The 24,007-nt window shown below is 38.1% G+C and overlaps 1 protein-coding gene across 2 annotated transcripts in view; it reads right to left on the reverse strand.

Annotated features, from left to right (window-relative positions):
- Nucleotides 1-24,007, reverse strand: part of ACC (acetyl-CoA carboxylase) — a 1,497,654-nt gene that overhangs the window by 629,733 nt on the left and 843,914 nt on the right. For both annotated transcript variants that reach the window (XM_090383551.1, XM_090383552.1), the window contains one exon: nucleotides 19,144-19,212. In XM_090383551.1, coding sequence (XP_090239677.1) covers nucleotides 19,144-19,212 — 69 coding nt within the window. The remainder of the gene's footprint in view (nucleotides 1-19,143; nucleotides 19,213-24,007) is intronic.

A 24,007-nucleotide genomic window follows, 5' to 3' on the forward strand; every position in this document is an offset into this window, starting at 1 on the left:
GAAGGTGAAGTAACGTCCCAAGGAGCTGTTTTGTTTGTTTGTTATTTGGTTTTTTTAGGAGCATTAGCAACTAAGGCCATATTGCTCCTGGATATGCGGTGGTCATTCCCTGACCTTTCCGCATCCTCGTATTTGGTGGTGACGGGCTTGAACCCCGGTCTAATCAAGAAGCGTGTGCTACGCACTGTTGCTGCTGCTCCTTCCCACCTGGCTACGGAGGCGCCTGTCCCAAGGAGCACAGGAAATTGGAAGGGTATTTGCAACATTATTTATAGACAGATTAATTTCTTCTGAAAGGTATTTTATTTGCATACCTAATGGATGATTAGCAGAAGGGCTGTTTCGTTATAACATGTCGTGCTGGTGAGTGAAAAGTATCTGCCAGTTTGGGTGTTCTGGCATAGATCTAATTTTAAATGCATTGTGTAATATAAGTTGTTGTCTTCTGATAGAGGGGTGTTCATGCACTTCAGCATATAGACTATGTATTGGACATGTGTGATATGCTCCTATGGCAATGCGTATTGCACTACGATGGATAGGGTCAAGCCAGCAAAGGATACTAGGTCTTGCTGAGCTATACACTGGTGCTCTGTAGTCAAGCTTTGATCGTATTAAGGCTCTGTATAATCGTAACAAGGTAACTCAATCAGTTTGTTGTTATTGTTTATTATTTGGTTTTTAGGAGCATTAGCAACTAAGGCCATATTGCTCTGGGGATATGCGGTGATCATTTCCTGACCTTTCTGCATCCTCCGTATTTGGTGGTCATGGGCTCGAACCCCATTCTAATCAAGAAGCATGTGCTATGCACAGCTGCTCCTGCCCACCCGGCTACGGAGGTGCCGTAACATGATCAGCTCCCCACTTAGTTGCTGAGAGAACCTGGATGATATTTAGCGTCTGCTGACAGGATGTTCTTAGTTTTTTTTAATATGCTCTAAAAAGGTAAGTTTATGGTCTAATGTGATTCCTAAGAACCATATGCTGGGATGAACTGCTATTGGTTGGCCATTCATTTGTAGTTATGGATGTAGGTGAAGTTTATATTGGTGGCAAAAATGATTCAATGTTTTTTGGGGTTAAAGTTGAATGCCATTAATTTGTGTCCATGAACTGATCTTATTTATTGTTACTTGTAATTGTCTCTCAACAGTATTCATGTTTTTTCTCATGACATGAAATGCTAAGGTCATCTACAAACAGTGCTATATTAATAGTGTTTGGAAGTTGTTTGGCAATGGTGTTAATTGCAATTATAAAAATTGTAGCACTGAGTACAGAGCCTTGGGGGACTCCTTCTTCTTGCAAGAATACTTGGGATAACGAAGTTTTGAATCTAACCTGAAAAATGCGTTTGTACAGGAAGTTTTGAATGAAAATTGGGATATGACCCCGAAGTCCATGTTGATATAATTCGCGGAGTATTCCATACTATGACGTGCAATCATAAGCCTTACTGACATCAAAGCATACCATGACAGGATGTTCTGATCTAAGGAATGCATTTCGGATGGAGTTCTCAAGTTGTACAAGAATATCTAAGTGTTGATCTGTTTTGTCGGATACCAAATTGTGCAGCATGTATGAAATTAAAATATTCTAGGTACCATATCAGTCGACAGTTGACCATCTTTTCAAGAATTTTGCAGAGGCAACAGGTCAAGGCAATGGGTCCATAGCAAGTGGGGTTTTCTGTATCTCTACCTGGTTTAAGGAATGCAAGGACTGCAGCATGATGCCATTTTTTTTTTTGCTAGGTAAAGTCTATAGAACAGATCAAGGAGTGACTGTAATGATTCAGAACTTAGTTCTTGTATCATCGAATAGTGAATATTATCTGGTCAAACCTAAACAACATAAAAAGTTCGATTAGAATGGATGTACTATATTCGGTTAATTGGTTGATTTAGAGATTTCTTCGGACGCATTGGCAACTATGGCCGTAGGGCACCATACATATGGTAAGAATTACCATATGTATGGTGCTGTGTCTAGATGTTCACAGAGCTCTACGCAGTTCATGGACAGTAAATGGTAGATTATATTGTTATTATTATTATTATTAGCTATATGGTAGAAGGAAGCCTGAGGCTTATGCTGCAACAGCCAAAAAAAAAAAAAAAATCCTTAGTTGTTATTTGGTTTTTAGGAGCATTAGCAACTAAGGTCATATTGCCCCGGGGATATGCGGTGGTCATTCCCTGACCTTTCCGCATCCTGTGTATTTGGTGGATCACAGGCTAGAACCCTGGTATAATCAAGAAGCGTGTGCTATGCACTGCTGCTGCTCCTGTCCACCTGACTAGATAAAAATTAAACTTTTCATTAAAGGGGAATGAACCCCGGGGGCTTGCAAATTTAATTTTTATTTTTCTTTATTTGTTTTAAAACTTGTGAAGGTTGGGGTGTAACTTTCTGTTGCTGATGTTTTGGCAAAAGTTTCCCCTAAGATATTGGCAATTTGAGCAGGGACAGAAACGTTCTGTCCCCTCCATTCCATGATAGACACAGGAGTTCTCTAATATTTACCACTCATTTTCTAAAATTATTTTCCAAATTTTAGGTGTAGGAGTTTCTTGATTGATGGTCGAAGTAAAGCGAGTCCAAGCTGACTTTTTATTACAGCATCTAACATACCTTGCTCTTGCTCTGGCACGTTTAAAATGGATAAGATTAGCTGTTGTTGGACTGCTGCGAAATATATTCCAAGCTTTACTTTGCTCTTTTTTTAGCCGCACGACATTCGTCACTCCACCAGATTTTTAGGTGTATTGGCAATTTGGAAGAGGATTCTGGTATGGTTTTTTCTCCTGCATGTAATATTGTCTCTGTGACATGTTCAACGGCTTCATCAGTTGGAGATTTTCAGATTATTTCCATGTCAAATTTAGCTAGTTTATTATAAGTCTGCCAATCTGCCTTATCAGTGAGCCTCTGCGGAATTTTAGGGGGATTAGCATTAATAGAGGCATATGATGCAAGAAAGCAAGCTTATGCAGCATCAGCCAAAAAAAAAAAAAAAAAACTTTCCACTTTACCCCTCCGTTCGTTCGAAATACCTGTCCAGCTGAGCCTTAAATTTATTTAGGCTATCAACTTCCACAACAAGGGATGGAAGTCTGTTCCACCAACCAACTACCCACTGGCTAAAGGCAAATTTCTGCACGTCTATCCTACATCTGTCTTTCCTCAATTTGAATTTATGCCTTCTCAGGTGATTATTTTGAGCAAGAGGCAGTATCCCATCAGCATTGAGCATGCTCAAACCATTCAAGGCTTTATACACCTCTATCAGATCACCTCGCTGGTGCCTAGTCTCTAGACACTGTAATTTGCAAAACTTAAGCCTTTCTTCATAAGAGCAACCCTTCGTTCCGTTCACTAACCTTGTTGTCCTTCTCTGTACTCGTTCGAGCAGCTCTACATCCTTCTAGAAATGAGGCCTCCAGACCTGTATACAGTACTCAAGGTGCGGCCTGACCATTGCCTTATACAAGGGAATAATCACCTCCCTATCCCTGCTAGAAAAATTCCTGTATATCAATGATAAAACACCATGAGCTACTCTTGCAGCCCATCAGCACTGCTCAGAGAACTTCATATCTGCCTGCACAATTACTCCCAGGTCCTTTTCATTCTCTACCACTGTCGGTGTAGTACCACAGAGTTGATACGTTGCTCTGGGGTTGCTGTTTCCCATATGTAGTACTTTACATTTGTGAATGTTAAACTTCATTTGCCACCTCTCAGCCCATCTGCACAACCTTTCCAGATCCTGTTGCAGCAGCATAGCGTCAGTAGCGTCCTTATCAAACCTGCCAACCTTTGTATCGTCTGCAAACTTGGACATTAAGCTTAATATACCATCATCAATATTATTTATAAATACAGAAAACAACAATGGACCCAACACTGAACCCTGATGGACTCCACTAATAACATTAGTCCACAATGAGCGGTGTCCATTAATTACCACTCTCTGTCTTCTGCCACTCAACCATCCCTTTATCCATAGCAACAATTTGCCACCAATGCCACACTGCTCCAATTTGTGCAGAAGTCTTCCATGTGCAACAGTATCAAAAACCTTTCTAAGATCCAAGTATATAATATCAAAGTTATTCCCTGCATCCAGTTCTTTTGTGACTACATCATAGTATCCAATAAAATTGGTCAGACAAAACTTCCACTTAACAAAACCATGCTGTGTCCGAGCTATAACTGAAGCCTTGTCTAGATGATCCTGCAGCGCTTCTTTAACCAGTCACTCAATTAATTTTCCTGGAACAGAAGTTAAACTCACAGGTCTATAATTACTTGTGTCAGCCTTTGATCCTCCTTTGTGAATTGGGATTACATTTGCACATATCCAGTCTGTGGGTACCTCCCCTGAGTCCAAGGAAGCTCTCATAATTATGGCTAATGGATTGCTTACTTCCTTTGCTGCCTCCTTTAATATAACTGGATAGATCCCATCCACCCCAGGTGCCTTTCTTGTATTTATCTTCAACAATTTCTCCTCCACTTTACTCTCAATTATTATAAGATCATCTAGCTCACTGCCAGTGTTTACTTCATCTATGGCATCCCCATTGCTGAATAATTCCTCATGTGTGAATGTAGATGCAAAATATTGATTTAGTTTGTTAGTTACCTAAGCAGGATCATGAACAGCTGAACCATCGATATCAAGTGAACCAATCTGATTCACCCCTTCCTTCTAGAGTTTATATAAGTAAAGAACTCCTTGCTGTTTTTGTTTGCATCCCTTGCCAAAGATTTCTCGTAATCTGCCTTCGCCTGCATAACCAACCGCCTTTGTAACTTGGTTAGAGATCAACTTATATCTATCATAGGCTTCTGTGTCACATGTTAATTTATATGTATCCCATGCATTTTTCTTCTCTGCCATATGCCTCATTAGTTCATCTGACAACCATTTAGGCCTGAACCTTGAACAATATTTCTTAGTTTGTTATGTAAAGCCTAGTAGTTTCCAAGATAAGTTCTTTGAATGCTTCCCATTTTGAGTTTGATGTTAGTAACATAATCAGTTGGGCCCACTGTATAGAACTTAAATACTGTCTCAGACCATCGTAGTAGCCTTTACGAAAGCAATAACCCTTCCCTCTACCGCTGATGGTAGTTACCTCTTTGAGTAAATCCCACTTCAGCACACTGTGAACACTGTCACCTAGTGGTTCCTGTATCTGCAGATTCTTAATGCATGAAGAATCACTACTGATAATCAAATCAAGAGTATTGCTCCCTCTAGTTGCCTCCCAAACATGCTGATTTAGAAAACAATCATTCAATAAATCCACAAAAAGCCTTGCTAGTGTGTGAGTGACCAACCCACAAATTCCAGTCAATATCTGGGAAATTAAAATCCCCCATTATAAGACTCTCTGATTTACTGGCCCACTCTATTTCCCTGTGCAGTTTCTTATTATACTCATCAGAGTCAATAGGCCTGTAGCACACTCCTACTCTCAATTTTGATCTCCCAATGCTGATGTCACACCAAACTGACTCGACACTGCACTGTCCAGCGATGTTGACTGGCTTCACTTCCTTGGATTGTATGTGTTTCTTAACCAATAGCATAACCCCTCCTCCCTTCCTATTCTTTTTATCCTTTCTGTAGATGTTGTACTCCCCAAATTCCAGTTCTGCATTACTTATATCTGTGTGACACCACGTCTCTGATATCCCAACAATATCCGCCTTTAATGCTTTGAGCAATACCTCAAATTCATCAGATTTATTTACCAAACTCCTAGCATTGGTGTACACACAAGTATACCTACACCTATTCTTTTTCTTAGCTACCCTAACACAACCCATGTGTTTACTTATACCCCAATGACTTCCAGCAGTCTCTGAAATATCCTGCATCTTATTTTCCAAGCTGCTGCCCATTCCAATAGAAGCAGTGCAAGAATAGATTAACAGTAGCCTCTGCCAGTGGCTACTGTTAATCTATTAGTCCTTGTATCCACCCAATCTAGCAGTTTTCCGACCAACCTAACACTGCCTGGATAGCATCAGCAAACATTCTTGCACCCTTTCTATTTAAGTGTATCCCATCCCTGTAGAAGCAGGGATGGGATACACTTAAATAGAAAGGGTGCAAGAATGTATCCCATCCCTGCTTCTACAGGGATGGGATACACTGAAATAGAAAGGGTATCCCATCCCTGTAGAAGCAGTCTCTCCTGTTAACAAGTACAGACCGGGCTGAAAAAAATTCTACCCCATGAGCCTTGCACAATCTTGCACAATCTGCCAAATTGATCGACAGGGCTCTCATCATATACTCCCTCCTATCGTGTCTGGGCAGAATTGCAGACACTTTCAAATTCAACCCTAATTCACGGCTTTTTTGCAACAGTGACCTGTACTTGTTAAGTAATTCTGCCGGTCTCCTACTCTTAATATCATTAGTGCCAACTGGTACAACTATATCACCTCTTGTGCCCTTAAAAGATGATATCCACTCTACAACGTCATCAACCTTTGCTCCTGGCAGACATATAGGGATGATAAGAGGACTTGTTTAGTAATTCAATTTGTAGGGGAAAATGATCACTGATCAGTGGATCATTTTAGGGTAGAATATAGGGCTGCTATATAGATAGCCAAGTCAATTGCAGTATTTGCTCCAGAAGGAAGGTGAATATATGTACATGACCCATAATTTAGAAGAAGGTTGTTGTCATCTAAACATTGTTCAATTAGTTTTCCCCTTTGATCAATGTGGTTGTTAGCCCATAGAGTGTCGCTTCTGTAGCCAGGTGGGCATTAGCAGCAGTGCGTAGTACACGCTTCTTGATCAGACCGGGGTTTGAGCCCGTGATCACAAAATACGGAGGATGCGGAAAGGTCAGGAAATGACCACCGCATATCCCCGGAGCAATATAGACTTTGTTGCTAATGCTCCTAAAAACCAAATAACAACAACAACCCCATAGAGTACAATGTCCATTTAAATCTCCCAGAATGAGGAAAGGTGTGGGGAGCTGGGCTATGAGACTATTTAGTTCATTTTGTTGAAGGCTATAACTAGGTGGAATGTACAAGGAGCATATTGTAATGTGAATGTTGGCAGCTACTTTGACAGCTACTGCCTCAAGTGGAGAATTCAGTAAGACAAGCTTGGTAGGAACATGCTGGTTCACTAAAATAGCTACACCACCATATGCAATGTTTTGGTGGGTCCTGTCTTTTCTAAAGATATTATACTGAGACAGTTTTGGCGTATCTTGATAAATATGTCTCTTGAAGGCAGAGACATATTGTTTTATATTTAGAGTGAGATCGTACAGATTGTCAATACTGGCATGGAAACCATGACAATTCCACTGAATTATTGTGTTCATTATTAGTTTCTCATTGAGCTTTCAACGAGAAAGCCCAGCTTTCTCGTGTTTTTGTTGTTGTTTTTCATTCTTGTTTTTTATCTTTTTTTGGAAAGAAAGGCCTTCCCATATCCATATCTTCTTCGACAAAAATTTCTAAGACAGCATCATCTGCAGATTTTTCATTAATATCCATTTCCTCTTGATGCCTGGGAGTTTTCGATTTGTTTTTCTTTGCATTCTTGGTCCAGGGAGTGGAGTTTTTCACGTGGAATAGATATTGGTGTATTGACTGCTTGAGTTGCACTGTACAGAGTTTTGAAGTAATTTGAAAAAGATTCTTTTGTAGGTACTGATAATTCAGTTTGCGTTGCTGTTGCCTGGTGTCTTTTGGTTATTTGAGCATATGTTGGCCTGTTTGGGTGATTTGGAGGTGAGATGATTTGCTTTGCTTCTTGATAGGACACATTATGGTTTGCTTTATATTTCTGAATAAGTTTTTCACTTTTACAGCATTCATATGTTCTAGCATAGGCAGGGTGGTCTTTTTTACAATTTGGGCATATTGGTTGAGTGACAGTACAGGCTTTGCAGTCATGTTCTACTGACCTGCATTTTGCACAGGTAGGGGTTCCCCCGGCAAGCTGTCTGGGAATGACCATACTTCTGACATCAGAAACACCTGAGCGGATTTGGAATAAATGGTCTGACATTGTATGCCAGATATCCAGCCTTAATGGATGTTGGATGATGCAGACTGTTAAACGTCAAGATCAGATTACCATCATTTCTGGTGGAGATTCTCTTTACTTGAAAAACTCCTTGTTCTTTAAATTTTTCTAGTATCTCCTCTGCGGACACATTTAGTAAATCCAAGCCTGAGATCATTCCTTTAGAGGTATTCAGTGATCTGTAGGGTGTCACAGTCACCGTGACACCCCACAAATCACTGAACACACTGTGGTAGTCCAGCAAAGAGTTTAATGTTCAAAAGTCGTTCTGAATGTTTAGTTTTAGAGGTCTCAATGAGAATGTCTCCTGACCTCAGTCTTTTTATATACTCGAGAGATCCTGCTCTACTTTCTAATTCCTTTTGGATTCGAAATGGTGAGAGTTTCCCAACTGTGTTTTCACAGTTGAGTGGATAATTAACAAAGTTGGACTAGGATAGGATAGGTCTCTGCCTTGGTTTTCTGAAGTTTGGCAGTTCCTGCATTGGAATGCATTGGAACTGTCTTTCTTTTTGAATGTCTGGCAGCCCAGATAAATCACAGTTTGGTTTACTCATGATGATGTGCACTTTTTGGTCCTGGGAGATTGTCTTTTCCTCCCAGGTTACCAGCCCTGCCACGTGGAGACAAGAGCAGTGCCATCTAGTCACCCAAGCGAAGAGAAGGTTAGTATGAAATAAAAATAAAAAAGGGGGTTAAATAAAGGTGCTTTCCTTTCTAGAATATATTATTCAAATAGGTCTATTTAATTCTGATACTCAAGAGTTAATGGACTTGCAAAACTCAGGAGAAATGTATTTACAGTAAAGCGTACAAGATAATTACTATGAAAAGGTGCTGTGGTCACTAATATCACTTGGCACTCGGGGCCGGACCTACTACAATTTGCATACAAATTAGCCTATAAATACAAAACACCCATTGAATTACATTTCAAATTTGTTATAACTTCAGATCACGTAATGGCAAGATTTAGAGACATCATACAGTTTCAATATAATTATAAACAATACAATCAAAAAAGAGTAAATAAAAATATTAAAGACTTGCAGAATAAATCTGTTATTACCAGCACAGATAAAGCTAATAACAACTACAGTATTATTTGCATAAAATTTTACACAGACACACTCAAAAAAGAATTGAACAATGGGGAAAAATATAAATTCACCAACTCCACCCCTAATACCATTACAAAATAACTAATAGCCATGCACAAAAAAGTTAAATTAAAAATTGAAAATACTAGATTTCCATTTATTCTCTGCTTCCATTTATTTATTGCATCCTGAAGTTCCATAAAGTCCCAGTAGGTAGCAGATTCATTACCACATGTAGAAACAGCTACCTTAAAAACACTAGGAAAAAACTGGAGGTCAAATTAAGCTTAATAATCACCAACCTCACCAATACCAAAATCATTTCTGACAAAAGAAACTATATAGAATACTCAAAAATAATATCAGCATATCGCATGGTAATTTAAAAAAAAAAAAGTACTAATTGACTATTATGAAGAATACAGGAAATACTAGGCTGTAATAAACAATACTGGCTAGATCTAATAGCACTGTGTGTAATTAACAATTACACTTATGGGCAATAGTATCTACGTGCAAAATAGAGGGGTGGCAAAGGGAGTGAGTAGCTCGTGTTCCATTGCCAACCTCTACTTTCACAACTAAGATAACAAAATAAAAGACAACATAATATATTCTTCAGATATATTGACGACATTTTATAGTTGTCAATTGTGATAACTCTGATAAATTGGCATTCGAAATATATCCCCACATACCTGACCATAGAATACACCAATCCAAGCTATACACCTTGATAGCGAAATCATAATTAAAGAAAATAAAGTCTTCTCCTGGCACTTTGACAAAAGAGACCACTTCAACTTCCAAGCCAGTAAACTTACAAATCTGGGAGACAAATTTAACAAAACGGATACATGGCAACATAATTAGAAATCAAACCAATAGAATAATGCACATTAGCATTAGTAAAGGCACATGCTGCAAGAAAGCAAGCTTATATAACATCAGCCAAAAAAAAAAACCCCTTCTCATTTCACTCACTCCAAATGTTTGTCTAGTTCTGCCTTTAATCTATTTAAGCTATCAACTATACAACAACAGACGGAAGTTTGTTCCAGCAATCAACCACCCGCTGGCTAAAGGCAAACTTTTGCACATCTATCCTACAATTGTCTTTCCTAAATTTGAATTTATGCCCTCTCAGGCAATTATTCTGAGCAAGAGGAAGAATCCCATCAGCATTGAGAATGCAAACCATTCAAGGACTTATATACATCAATCAAATAACCTCGCAAGTGCCTAGTCTCCAGGCACTGTAATTTGCAAAACTTAAGCCTTTCTTCGTAAGAACAACCCTTTGTTCCATTCACTAATCTTGTTGGCCTTCTCTGTACTCATTCCAGGAGCTCTACATCCAGACCTGTATACAGTACTCAAAGTGTGGCTTGACCATTGCCTTACCCAAGGGGATAATCACCTTCTTAACCCTGCTAGAAAAATTTCTGTGTATCACTGACAAGACACCATGAGCTACTCTTGTAGACCCTCTGCACTGCTCAGAAAACTTCATATCTGCCTTCACAATTACCTACAAGTTCCGTCCTTTTCGTTCTTCGTTCTCTACCACTGTCAGTGGTAGAGAACGAAAAGGACCTTGTAGTTCTCTACCACTGTCAGTGTAGTACCACAGAGCTGATATGTTACTCTGGGGTTACTGCTTCCCATATGTAGTACTTTACATTTGTCAACATTAAACTTCATTTACCACCTCTCAGCCCATCTGCACAACTTTTTTAGAACCTGTTGCAGCAGCAATACTATCATTAGTGTCAATAACAACCCTGCCAGCTGTTGTATCGTCTACAAACTTGGACATTAAGCCTGATACACCATCATCAATATCATTAACAAATACAGAAAACAACAATGGACCCAATGCCAAACCCTGGGGGACCCACTAATAACATCAGTCCACAAAGAGCAGTGTCCATTGATTACCACTATCTGTCTTCTCCCACTCAACCATCCCTTTATTAATAGCACCAATTTGCCTCCAATGCCACACTGCTCCAATTTGTGCAGCAGTCGTCCATGTGCAACAGTATCAAAAACCTTTCTAAGATCCAAATATATGATATCAAAATTATTCTCTGGTTCCAGTTCCTTTGTGACCACATTATAGTATCCAATCAAATTGGTTAGACAAGACTTCCCCTTAACAAACCCATGCTGTGTCCAAGCTATAACCGTAGTCTTGTCTAGATGATCCTGCAGTGCTTCTTTAACCAGTGCCTCCATTAATTTCACTGGAACAGAAGTTAAACTAACAAGTCTGTAATTACTTGTGTCGCCCTTTGATCCTCCTTTGTGAATTGGGGACATATTTGCACATCTACAGTCCATGGGTATCTCCCCTGAGTCCCAGGTGCCTTTCTTATGTTTTCTTCAACAATTACTCTTCTACTTTGCTCTCAGTTATTAAAAAATCAACTAGCTGAGAGCATATGTAATAACCAGGGAAATATGCTGGACGCATTAATAAAACTAAAAGCCAATTTAATCAAGAATAAAATGAATGCCAGTTAAGTTTATCAGACTCTATATAAATGCAGCTATTCAAGCCAATTCAATTCTACATCACCTTGACGTTCCTAATAAAGTTACAGAGCAACTTTTTGGTCCCCATTAGACCAATGGGTTTACTGCGCTCAGACAAGGCTTGTTGACTGACCACTCTGTAACTCAGATGTGCAAATCCAAATCGTAAAACAATAACAATAATAATAAAAATTCTCAAGCTGACCCTGACTGAATTCAACTTCCTACCAATCCCACTACTTTGTTGCATAATAGCCTAAGCGGACTATTTCTAGCATATTTCCCTGGATAATTATATAAATGACAGCAAAACTATCCCGCATATACACGTTATGTAAGGATAAAAATCGCTAATGTGGGAAGATGTAAATATGTAAATAGTTATCCTGCTGGGCATAAGTTAGCTGTTATGTTGTAGAAAGGTTATACCAGTCTTTGTCCAGTGGATACCAAAACTAATATATTATTAAAATTTAGTTTAAAGTTGAATTAAATGTATAAATATAATTTATTCCTATATGTATTTACCTCTAACCCAAAAGAATTATTTCAAATGTAATACTTAATATCTAAAAATTGTAAACACATAGTCCTAAATGAGCAGTAATACAGAAAGACAAATGATACTGAAACTGAAGAATAGCGACAGTGCAGTGTACTTATAAATATAAGAGAAGGTATAATTAGAGAAGGTAAATAGCAGAAGACTACTATAGAGAATTATACAAGGAGCGAGGGAATGATGCCAGCAGTGGAGAAGATGGATCACAAATTAATAACACATACAACATAACTGATATCCTTCCTGATGAGGTAGAACATGCATTGAAGAAAATGAAGAATCAGAAAGCCCTGGGGGAAGATGAAGTTATTGTAGAGTTGTTAAAATTGGGAGGAAGAGACATGACACAAAAACTGGCAAGACTCTTCACAAAATGCATTTGCCTAAGGAGTGGAATAATGAAATCATAGTTTTGCTGCATAAGAAAGGAGATAAATCAGAAATAGGAAATTACAGACCACTTATCTTGTTATCCCACATCTGCGAGTTGTTCACAAGGGTCATTACTAACAGATTAGAAAGAATACTTGATGAGAATCAGCCAAAAGAGCAAGCACGATTTAGGACAGGATTCTCAACTATGGATCACCTTCACGTAATATCACAGCTAATGGAGAAAGCAAATGAATATAAAACACCATTATGCCTGGCATTTGTGGATTTTGAAAAGGCATTTGACTCCATACAGCATAAGGCAATGTTTTGGGCCCTGGAAAGACAAGGCATAGATACTGCATATATTATGATTTTGAAGAAAATATATGAGAATGCTACCATCTTTATTAGACTGTAGTAAATTTAAAATTGAAAAGGAGTTCGACAAGGAAACACAATATCTCTGAAGTTGTTTACTGCTGCTCTTGAGGAAACTTTCAGATGATTAGACTGGTCGCAGAAAGTAGTCAATTTGAATGGAAAGTACCTAAACCATTTACGATTTGCAGATGACATTATGGTCATAAGCCACAATCCCCAAGAATTAGAGGAAAATCGTAATCAGTTATGCAGAGTTAGTAAGGATTTTGGACTAAAGATGAATATGGCTAAAACAAAAGTAATGATAAACAAGTATGCCACAGAAATTGAAAAGGTGGAGTCATATTCTTATCTGGGACAAGTCATTAGCTGTAATAATGCTAAATGGCTGGAAGTCATGAGAAGAATAAATTTCGGATGGATAGCATTCAGGAAAGAGAGTCGCATAGTGAGGAGTGGTTGATTGGGTTTTATTGGCGCATTAGCAACTAAGGCTATAATGTACCACACATACTGAGGAGCAATATCCCAATTTGTCTGAAGAGCAAAATAATGAACCAATGAATTTTATTGGGAATCAGACTGTTAGATAAGAAGAGAAACACATGGATTAGGCAGCAAACTCAAGTAAAGGACATTCTTATCAAAACTAAAGAACTAAAATGGTCTTGGGCTAGAAGACCATTTTAGGGCTAGAAATAGCTAGAAGAAAAACAACAGAGATGGACAGATGAAATTCATGAGTTTATGGGTAGTACATAGATAGCCATTTCACAAAACAGAAGGAACTGGAAAGTTGCTGGAGAGGCCTTCATCCTGCAGTGGATTGAAAATGGCTGATGATGATGATGACATTGTACTTTATACTGATGCATACCCATTGAGCTTTGGGTCCCAATCCCAGTTTGCTGTTAATAACAATCTAAAATTATATTTTCAGCTATTTTATAAAAAGGTTACCTAAAACTAAATATGAAGAAGACGTTAGTAAAACCGTTATTAACAGCAAACTGTTACAGGAATGGGTAAGGATGAGACATTCATTTGCTATGATTATCAGTTTGCTCAAAGCCCCTGAAGAAGTAGCAGAGAGATGGCCATGTGAATATATGTAATTTTTCCTAATTTTATTCCTAATATCCCCCCTTTTCCTCCTCCTTCTCTAACTTCATTTTTATTCTTTAATAATTTTTCTATTTCCTCTAACTTCTATATTCATTTAAAAATTACTTTTTTCATTTTAATTTTTCAACATACTGGTGGCATGTGATGCAAGAAAGCAAGTGTATGAGCTTATGCAGCATCAGCCAAAAAAAAAAAAAAAAAATCACACCATTCCCTCCAAATGCCTGTCCAGTTCCTCCTTAAATTTATTTAACCTATCAACTTCCACAATGACAGACGGAAGTTTATTCCAACAATTAACCACCAGCTGGCTAAAGGCAAATTTCCGCACATCTATTCTACATCTGTCTTTTCTTAATTTGAATTTATGCCCCCTTAGGTTCGTTATCTGAACAAGTGGAAGGATCCCATCAGAATTCAGATTGCTCAACCCATTCAAGGTCTTATACACCTCAATCAGATCACCGCGCAGGTGCCTAGTCTCCAGCCACTGCAATTTGCAGAACTTAAGCCTCTCTTGGTAAGAAGATTCCTTCATTCCCCTCACCAATCTTGTTGCCCTTCTCTGTACACGATCAAGAAAATCTACATCCTTCCTAAAATGAGACCTCCAGACCTGTATGCAGTACTCAAGGCGTGGCCTGACCATTGCCTTATACAGAGGGATAATCACCTCCTTTTCCCTGCTAGCAAAATCCCTATATATCATTGACAAAACCGCATGACCTGCCCTGGCAGCCTGTCTGCATTGCTCAGAAAACTTCATATCTGACTGCACAATTACTCCCAGGTGGTTTTCATTTTCTACCACCTTAAGTGTAGTACCACACAGTTGGTACTACACTTAACATAGTGGGGTTACTTCTACACATATGCAGTACTTTGAATTTGTCAAGTTTAAACTTCGGTTGCCACTTCTTAGCCCATCTACCCAAATTATCTAGATCCTGTTGCAGTAGCACACTGCAACAGGATCTAGATAATTTGGGTATATGGTATCATTGATAAATATACAAAACAACAGAGGACCCAACACCGAAACCTGTGGGACTCCACTAATAACATTAGTCTACGAAGAGCAGCACCCATTAATTACCACCCTCTGTCTTCTCCCACTCGACCATCCTTTTATCCATTGTAGCAACTTATCCTTAATACCATTCTGCTCCAATTTGTTCAATAGTCTTCCATGTGCAACAATGTCAAAAGCTTTCCTAAAATCCAAATATATGATATCAAAATTACTTTTTGCATCCAGTTCCTTTGTAGCAACATCATAATATCCTATCAAATTTTTCAGACAAGACTTTCCCTTAACAAACCCATGTTGAATTATTGAAACATAGATCAAAAGGTGAACCAACAACTGCTAGCACACCAATTGCTAGACAATCTGTTAGGCCTTAATACCTGAAATTTCTCCAACAGAAAATAAAAATTACACAACAAACGCAAACCCAAAAATTAAATAGAATCATTACCTAATACTTAATGTGGTATAATGTTAAATTTGAATATTTCGACAATAGCATTAGCATCCCATAACTACATTACATTAACAACATTACAACTGAAAGTTTATTCATAAAATTTAAGTATAAAGCTTAAAATTAACGATTATAAAATTAAAAAAAAATATATAAATATATATATACAGGGTGATTCACTATCAGTGCGACAAACTTGCAGGAGGTGTAGGGGGCACAAAGACGAATCGGAATCACATAGCATTGCAGGGTCCGAAATGCTTTCGTCATGGGGTAGAGGACGTTGAACGGGAGGTCGCGAACAGTGATCCAGCTGGAAGTCAGCATTGCGAACCATTTCTGTTGAAGAAACCAAGTAGCAAAAGTCCTCCGGAGTGGACAATCTGCAGGCTCCAATGATTGCACGCGTTGCAGATGGTATGAACTCATTTGGTGTGTTGACAGTATCCTCCATACAGTGGATTGGGAAATACCGAATCGTTGGCCTATCGCTCGAGGACTCGTACTCGGATTGCCTTCTGCAAGACGTAGGACATTGTCCTCATTGTCTGGCATCCTCGTGGTTCGCTCTAGATTCATGGTACCTCTCGTGAAACAACCAGTGTCACGTAACCTTCTGTGCACACGTGCGAAAATCGTATGATGAGAAGCATGCCTGTGCGGGAAACGTTCCTGGTATAAGCGTAGATCGGTGTGCCCGTTACAGTCCACAGCTCCATACGTGAGGTGCATGTCGGCCAGTTCAACGTTTGAATACTCGTCCATCATACTGCCTCGGGAACCGGTTCGCAAATGCTGATTTCCAGTGGGGTCGCTGTTCACGCGATCTCCCGTTCAATGTCCTCTACCGCATGATGAAGGCATTTCGGACCCTGCAGTGCTATGTGATTCCGATTCGTCTTTGTGCCCCCTACACCTCCTGCATGTTTGTTGCACTGGTAGTGAATCACCCTGTATGTATGTATGTATGTATGTGTGTATATATATATATATATATGTTTTTTTTTTTGTTTTTTTTTTCATATTGTCTATATTTTGTGCAGCATGAAGGGCTGAGAAGTGGCAATTGAAGTTTAATATTGACAAAAGTAAGGTACGTCATATGGAGAGCAGTAATCCAGATTACCTTCATTTTCCATTCTCCTCTGCCTTAAGTGTGGTACCATACTTAAGGCGAAGGAGAACAAAAAATGAAGGAATTTTTACAGCAGGGATAAGGAAGTGATTATCCCTTTGCATAAGGCAATAGTTAGGCCACATCTTGAGTACTGCATACAGGTCTGGAACCCTCTTTTTAGGAAGGATGTAGAGCTGTCGGAACAGGTGCAGTAAAGAGCTACAAGCCTTGAATGGATTGAGTAACCTCAATGTTAATGTCATTCTTCCACTTGCTGAGACTAAACACATGTGGGGTATAAATTCAAGTTGAGGAAGGATGGTTGTAGGACAGATGTGCAGAGGTTTGCTTTCAGCCAGTTGGTGATTGATTGTTTTAACAAACTTCTGTTGTTGTGGAAGTTTATAGCATAAAGAAATTCAAGGAAGGACTAGACAAACTATTGGAGGGTAATGGAGGGCTTTTTTTTTTGGTCTGTATAAACTTATTGATACAATGTACTGACATAATCATACACAACATGAAAAACAAAGTAGTTAGGACTCCTACTGACATAAAATGTATTCACGGAGGTTAGTGCTGGTTTTCAATTTTTACAGTATATGGGACTGTTTCGATTTGCCGCTTGCATGTTGATCATGCATTCCCCATGCTTTTGAGTGGCTCTGATACATTGTGTAAATTGTGTCCACAAATTATCATGTGTCACTGCTCTTAAATATCCCCTCTGAATTTCTATCCTTCAGGGTTCTCAATTTCAATGTCATAGATTATATGGTGTTCTGTAGAGAGAACACCATGCTTTCCTAGCTATTTATTTACACTGCATGAAAATTTCATGTTTTAATGAATCATAATTCCTAAACTTTTATCTTCTTTTCCCTAGCTTAAAGTAACTCTTGGATTTCTGTTCCTAGGCACAAAACTTTACATTAGAAACTTTCAAACTTCAGCTGCCATTTTTCAGACCATTTATGCAATTGATCTAGGTCGTTTTGGAACAGCAAAATGGCCTGAGCCTGTTCAGTAAGCCCCATTCCTACTTTTAAATCATCATTAAACTTTAACAACTCTCACTGCACTTCTTCATCGGTTCATTAAAGAAGATGAAAAGCAGAAGTGGCCCCAATACTGATGACTGGAGGAACTCTAGTTACTATTTGGTCCGAATATCATTTTTTGTATCTTCTTTCTTACACTCCATATTCAAGTTATAGGAAAAGCAGGACGTTTAATTTGAGCAGCACGAACCTAGAAGGAGAATCTGATTGTGTATGGTTTTTATATATAGAGATGATTTCCTATATATATAGAGATGATGGCTCCCTGACAGGCATTTTGTGAATGACCAAAACACTAACATTTGAAATGTTCAAAAAATACATATAGTTTACTTTGCAGTGTAGTTAATCAGGCTTTACTCATGACCTCCACACTGAAGGTGAATATAACTGATCCCTCAGGAGTGAAAATTCCACCTTTCTTTGTCATAATTTGTAAGGCAAGAATGACTGATCAATCTATAATTCCTTGTACTATCTCTTCTTCAGTAGCAGTCAGAAAATCCATTTCTATAACTACCACCTTAGAGGTATTTGGGGGAGAGGTCTGCAACTACTTTTATGCTTTTTTTGTATAAGAAAGGGGGCTAAATTGTCTAAAGCTTGATAAACAATGAATGCATTACAAGAAAGCCTGATAGGAATTACTTGTGATGGCAGGTCAGACATGGAGGTAAATTTGACTCTTGATTGGTTGGAAACTTGGTTCCTCAAGTTTCTCTCTTACTCTTATAAGAAGGATACACTAATGAAACAATTGTAATTAATGTCAAACTCAATCATAACTTTAATGCACTCACTGAAGAAATGCAGTAGCTAAGACAATGAAAATGACTTGGTCACAAGATTCAATGGGTACCTGGGTGGGGGGGCTACACCAAAATTATAGTTCTGACAAGTGCTTTATCAATAGCAGAAAGTCACTTGTATGCAGGGCATATCTGAAATGTAATGGATTGCCAATATGGTATAAGAATTGGCATACCTATTGTTGGTATGGAGTCAAGTGTTCACAACAATTTTTTGAATACCTGTACAAATAATTATTCTATTATATACAGAATTATTCTATTGTCTTAAATCTGAGGTCACATAAAAAGCCCATGCCAATACATTATCCATTCAGTCCAAAGGGGTTACAGTATCCTATTGAAATTCAGATACATATTCTTTATTTCTGAAAACAAATAATGCTTTTTTTTTTTCTTTGTGCAAATTCTGCCTTTCCCCTGTACGCACGCACGCACACACAACAAAAATACAAACAGCAGAGAGAGAGAGAGAGAGAGAGAAAATTACCTTTGAAAGGTCCATAGTAACTTTAGGAACAAAATTGAGAAATATGTGATTACAGTCTGTTCTTTTTGCCTATAAAAATCAAATATTTAAATTATTAAACATCAAAGTTCGCTCTAAGTTTATCATTAACCTTATATATATATCAGAGAGCAGGGGTTCTTAACTTTTTGCTTTAAGCGAGCAAGATTTTGCAACTTACAATACGTGTGAGCACCATATATTAAAATATAAATTTTTTTGCTTAAAGATGAAAAATGCATTTTTTAAATTAATTTTTTAGCTATAATATGCATACAAGAATTATATTTCTCGATTAAAATTTTTGGGCACAAATATTTATTACCTTATTAGTGTGAACCTGGACTTTGAAGGGATGATGCCAAATCTTTGAAATTAATTTCTCCATTATGAAGAGATAATCAAAAATATCTTCCAAATGTGATGTCAACAATCTTGTGCTTTTTTTCTTTTTGATATTGTTCATTAACGAAAAAGCATTTTCACACGTATATGTTGATCCAAACACAGAAAGTACTTTAAATGTTTCTCTCTGTAATAAAGGAAACTTTTTGTAGTCAGAAGAACCAACCCTAGAATTTTAAAATAGTTTTGTGTTGGAAAAGATATTTCAGTGCTAAAGATGACTGCATATCAATAACTTCTAACTCAGCAGCTGCTACTTCAATTTGCATGAAAATTTGTTCTAAGTTACTGATTAAATTTCTGTAATTTATTGTTAATTCAAATTTTGAGAGGTATTCTTTCAAGTATTCAAATCTTTCTTGGAATTGGTCACTAAGATCTTTGCTTGCATTCATTACAAACGATGGGCACTCCCCAGAAGTTTCGTCCAGATATTTCTTGCTTCTGAATGACTTGAAGTTTTTTCTCAAATGCAATAATCTCCTCGTATAAAACTACCACAAATTTAACTTTTCCTTGTAGCCTCAAATTTAACTCATTTGAATGGCTAAAGATATCAACCACGAATGAAAGTGTAATCATGAAATTTTCAGTAAAAATTTCTTTAAAAAGGCTTTCTTTATTGCTTTCTATTAGAAAAGCTTTTACTTCTTCAAACACTTCCCAAATTCTGGAGAGCGCCTTTTCACCACTGAGCCAATGAACCTCTGTATGGGTAATAAGATCACAATGCAATGCTTGAAGATCTTCCAAAAGAAAATGCATTTAAGCATTTGCACACAAAATCAAAAGATTTCTTACTATAACACATTCATCATCTTTAAAGTCAGCACTATACATATGTGGTACCTACTGCAGCAGCGCAACGAGTGAAACCCAGCAGAAACCTGTTAAAACCTGAAACTGAGAATTGCTTGAGGCAGTATCCTCTGTATGTAGTGACACTAAGTCAATAATGATTATACTCTCAACAAAATATTTTGAAAAAAATTTTATTAAATAAACGTCAAATTAACTTCTTTTTATAAATTCTAATTAACAAAAAAAAAATTTAAGAATAAGTCAAAGTGTCAAACTTTGACCATTATTGAGTTTAAATTGAAAATGTCGCAATATATATAATTTTCCCACAATCACTAATAAACGAAAGGATTTTCAAGAAAAGACTGGCATGGATTTTTGTAGAGTATCGCAGAAAGTTGTAAAATAGAAAGCACCTTTTTTTAAATATAAAAATTTATATATAAATTTTTTAGCTTAATTTTAGGATTGGTTGCCAGCAAAATTTATTTTTTAAAGAGCGCCAGGTTAAGAACCCCTGTGATAGAGAATGGAGCTTAAACACAACTGCATGTTCTGATTTCTTTTACAAACATCTTAATGGTCAGTAACAACAATTAAAAAAAAAAAAAAAAACACAAATATGTCATCCTTAATATTTAGTATGAGAGCCTTGTCAATCAATTCAGCTTTGAAAAGAATTATGCAAGGCTCATGGTGGTAGAATTTTTCTCAGCCTGGTCTGTGCTTGAGAGGAGAGATTATTACTACATTGATGGAATACACTTAAATAGAAAGGGTGCAAGAATATTTGCTGATATTATCAAGACAGTGTTAGGTGGGCCGGAAAACTACTGGGGAGAATTCACAGATTAAGAGATTAACAGTAGCCGCAGGCAGAGGTGAAAGTGACTCTCGCACAGCGTCTATTGGAATGAGCAGCAGGAGTCTGAAAAGCAAGGTACTGGAGATTTCCAGGACTTCTGGGAGTTATCATAGAACAAGTAAATACAAGTGTAAGGATAACTAACAGTAAGAATGGGTGCATATATCCCCAATACCAGGAGTACAGTAAATAAATTTGATGAATTTAAGGTGCTGGCTGGTGAAGACTTCGAAGGCGGATATTGTTGGGATATCAGAGACGTGGTGTCACACGGATATAAGCAGTGCAGAATACAATGCACTGCTTTGGGGAGTACAATGTGTACAGAAAGAAAGGAGAGGTCATGCTGTCAGTTAATAAGCACATAAAATCTAAGGAGGTGCATTCAGCTGACATGGGTGGACAGTGCAATGCTGAGTAAGTTTGGTAGGACAATCACTGGGAAAGCAAAATATAGACTAGGAGAGTGTTATAGGCCCAATAGAGTGGGCCGTAAATCAGATTGTCTTATAATGGGGGATTTTAACTTCTCAGACACTGACTGGAACTTGTGTGTTGGTCAGTCGCACACTAGCAAGATTTTTTTGTGGATTTATTGGATGATTGTTTTCAACAGCAGCATGTTTGAGAGGCAACTAGAGAGTAATACTCTTGATCTGATTATCAGCAGTGATCCTTCATGCATCAAGAATCTGCAGATATAGGAACCATCAGGTGGCAATGACCACAGTGTGCTGATGTGGGATTTACTTAAAGATGTAACTACATTAGGGGTAAAGGGAAGGGTTTTTGCATTTGTAAAGGTGACTACAGCAGTCTCAGACAATTTTTAAATTCTATACAATGGGATCAACTGATAATGTTACCAATAACAAATGCTAAATGGGAAGCATTCAAGGAAGTAATCTTGTAAGCTACTAGGCTTTTTGTCCCAAGTTAGAAATACTGTGCAAGGTTTAGGCCTAAATGGATAGAAGAACTAATGAGACTCATGGCAGAGGAAAAAAATGCATGAGAAGCATACAAATTATTAGGTGACACAGATGACTGTGGTAGATATAAGATAGTCTGTAATCATGTCACAAAGGAGGTTAGGCAAGCAATGCCAGATTATGAGAAATCTTTGGCAAAGGATGCAAAGTCTTCTATCTTTATGTAAACTCTAGAAGGAAGGGGATGAATCAGATTGGTCCACTTGACATCAATGACAGTTCCATTGTTGATGAACCTGCTGAGGTAGCTGACAAACTGAATGAGGATTTTACATCTACGTTCAGACATGAGGCAGTCTGTAGGGAAACAGAGGCCAGAAGCTTATCTAAATCTAGCAGGGAGTTAAATGATTTTGTAATAACTGAGAGCAAAGTGCAGGAGAAATTTCTCACCGAAGGAGTCACATATCTGACGCCTAAAGATGAAGATACAAGAAACCCGGCAAAATACAGGCCAATCACCTATCTACCAACGATGTACAACATCCTGACCAGCTGCATAACCAAGAAGATATCAGACCACTTAGAGAGTCAGAACATAATGGCTGAACAGCAAAAAGGATGCAAGCAGCAATTAACCATAGATGCTGCAGTTATGGAGCAAGCCTACAGGAAGCACCGCAATCTACACACGGCCTACATCGATTATCGCAAGGCCTTCGACTCCGTACCTCATAGTTGGATAATAGAGACCCTGAAGACCTACAAGGTCAATCCGATAGTGACAAACGTCCTAGGAGCAACAATGGTGCAGGCAGATAGGTGCAGGCAGATATGAAGTTCTCTGAGCAGTGCAGACGGGCGGCAAGAGTAGCTCATGGAGTATTGTCAATGATATACAGGAATTTTTCTAGCAGGGATAAGGAGGTGATTATTCCCTTGTATAAGGCAATGGTCAGGCCACACCTAGAGTACTGTATACAGGTCTGGAGGCCTCATTTCAAGAAGGATGTAGAGCTGCTGGAACGAGTACAGAGAAGGGCAACAAGATTAGTGAATGGAACAAAGGGGTGCTTTGTTCCATTCACCATTAACGTCAAGAACATCACAACCAGGCCAATCCCCCATTAGAAGATGAGTCTTTCAGGGAGATGCTCTGAGACCACTGTGGTTCTGTCTAGCACTCAACCCGCTATCCATGCTTAATGGCAGCAAGTACAGATATAACCTCAAAGAAGGAAGAAAGAACCTGTACACCCTCAAACACCTGATGCAAATGGATGACATAAAGCGCGGTTGCTGCGTAGAGCTTGATGACATCAAGCTCTACGCAGGAGACTCAGAAGCTTGCTAAAAGCAAAACTGAACGGAGGGAACATAGTTAAAGTAATAAACACTTATGCAGCTCCAGTATTAACATACACCTTCAGAGTCATAGATTGGACTAACACCGAACTAGAAGATATTTTGCTAAATTTCTTAAAGGCCTTAACTACATCAATCAGAACCCAACACAAATGTCCAGCTTCCAAACTTATAAGTTTACAGAACTTGAGTCACTTCCAAATGGTGGATTCAAAGAGATAAAAATAGTTCTTTGCACTATTTCCATTTCAAGAAAGAAAGAAAGAAAGAATAACTTTTCTGAGAAGTTCTAAACCTTCTTTACAGCATTAAAGATGTATTCTGACCATTTAAAAAGAATAGGATGATTGTTTTATCAATACCAACAAAATTTCCACATAGCACTGATATCCCATGTTCTTCCAGTGCTAGCAGCTTTATAACATCAGTTGGAAAGTATGATATTCTCCATTTCAAAATTTAAACTGGGATTATTATG

Source organism: Mastigoproctus giganteus, chromosome 10, assembly GCF_048544385.1.
Source record: "Mastigoproctus giganteus isolate SK-2022 chromosome 10, ASM4854438v1, whole genome shotgun sequence".
NCBI lineage: Eukaryota > Metazoa > Arthropoda > Arachnida > Uropygi > Thelyphonidae > Mastigoproctus > Mastigoproctus giganteus.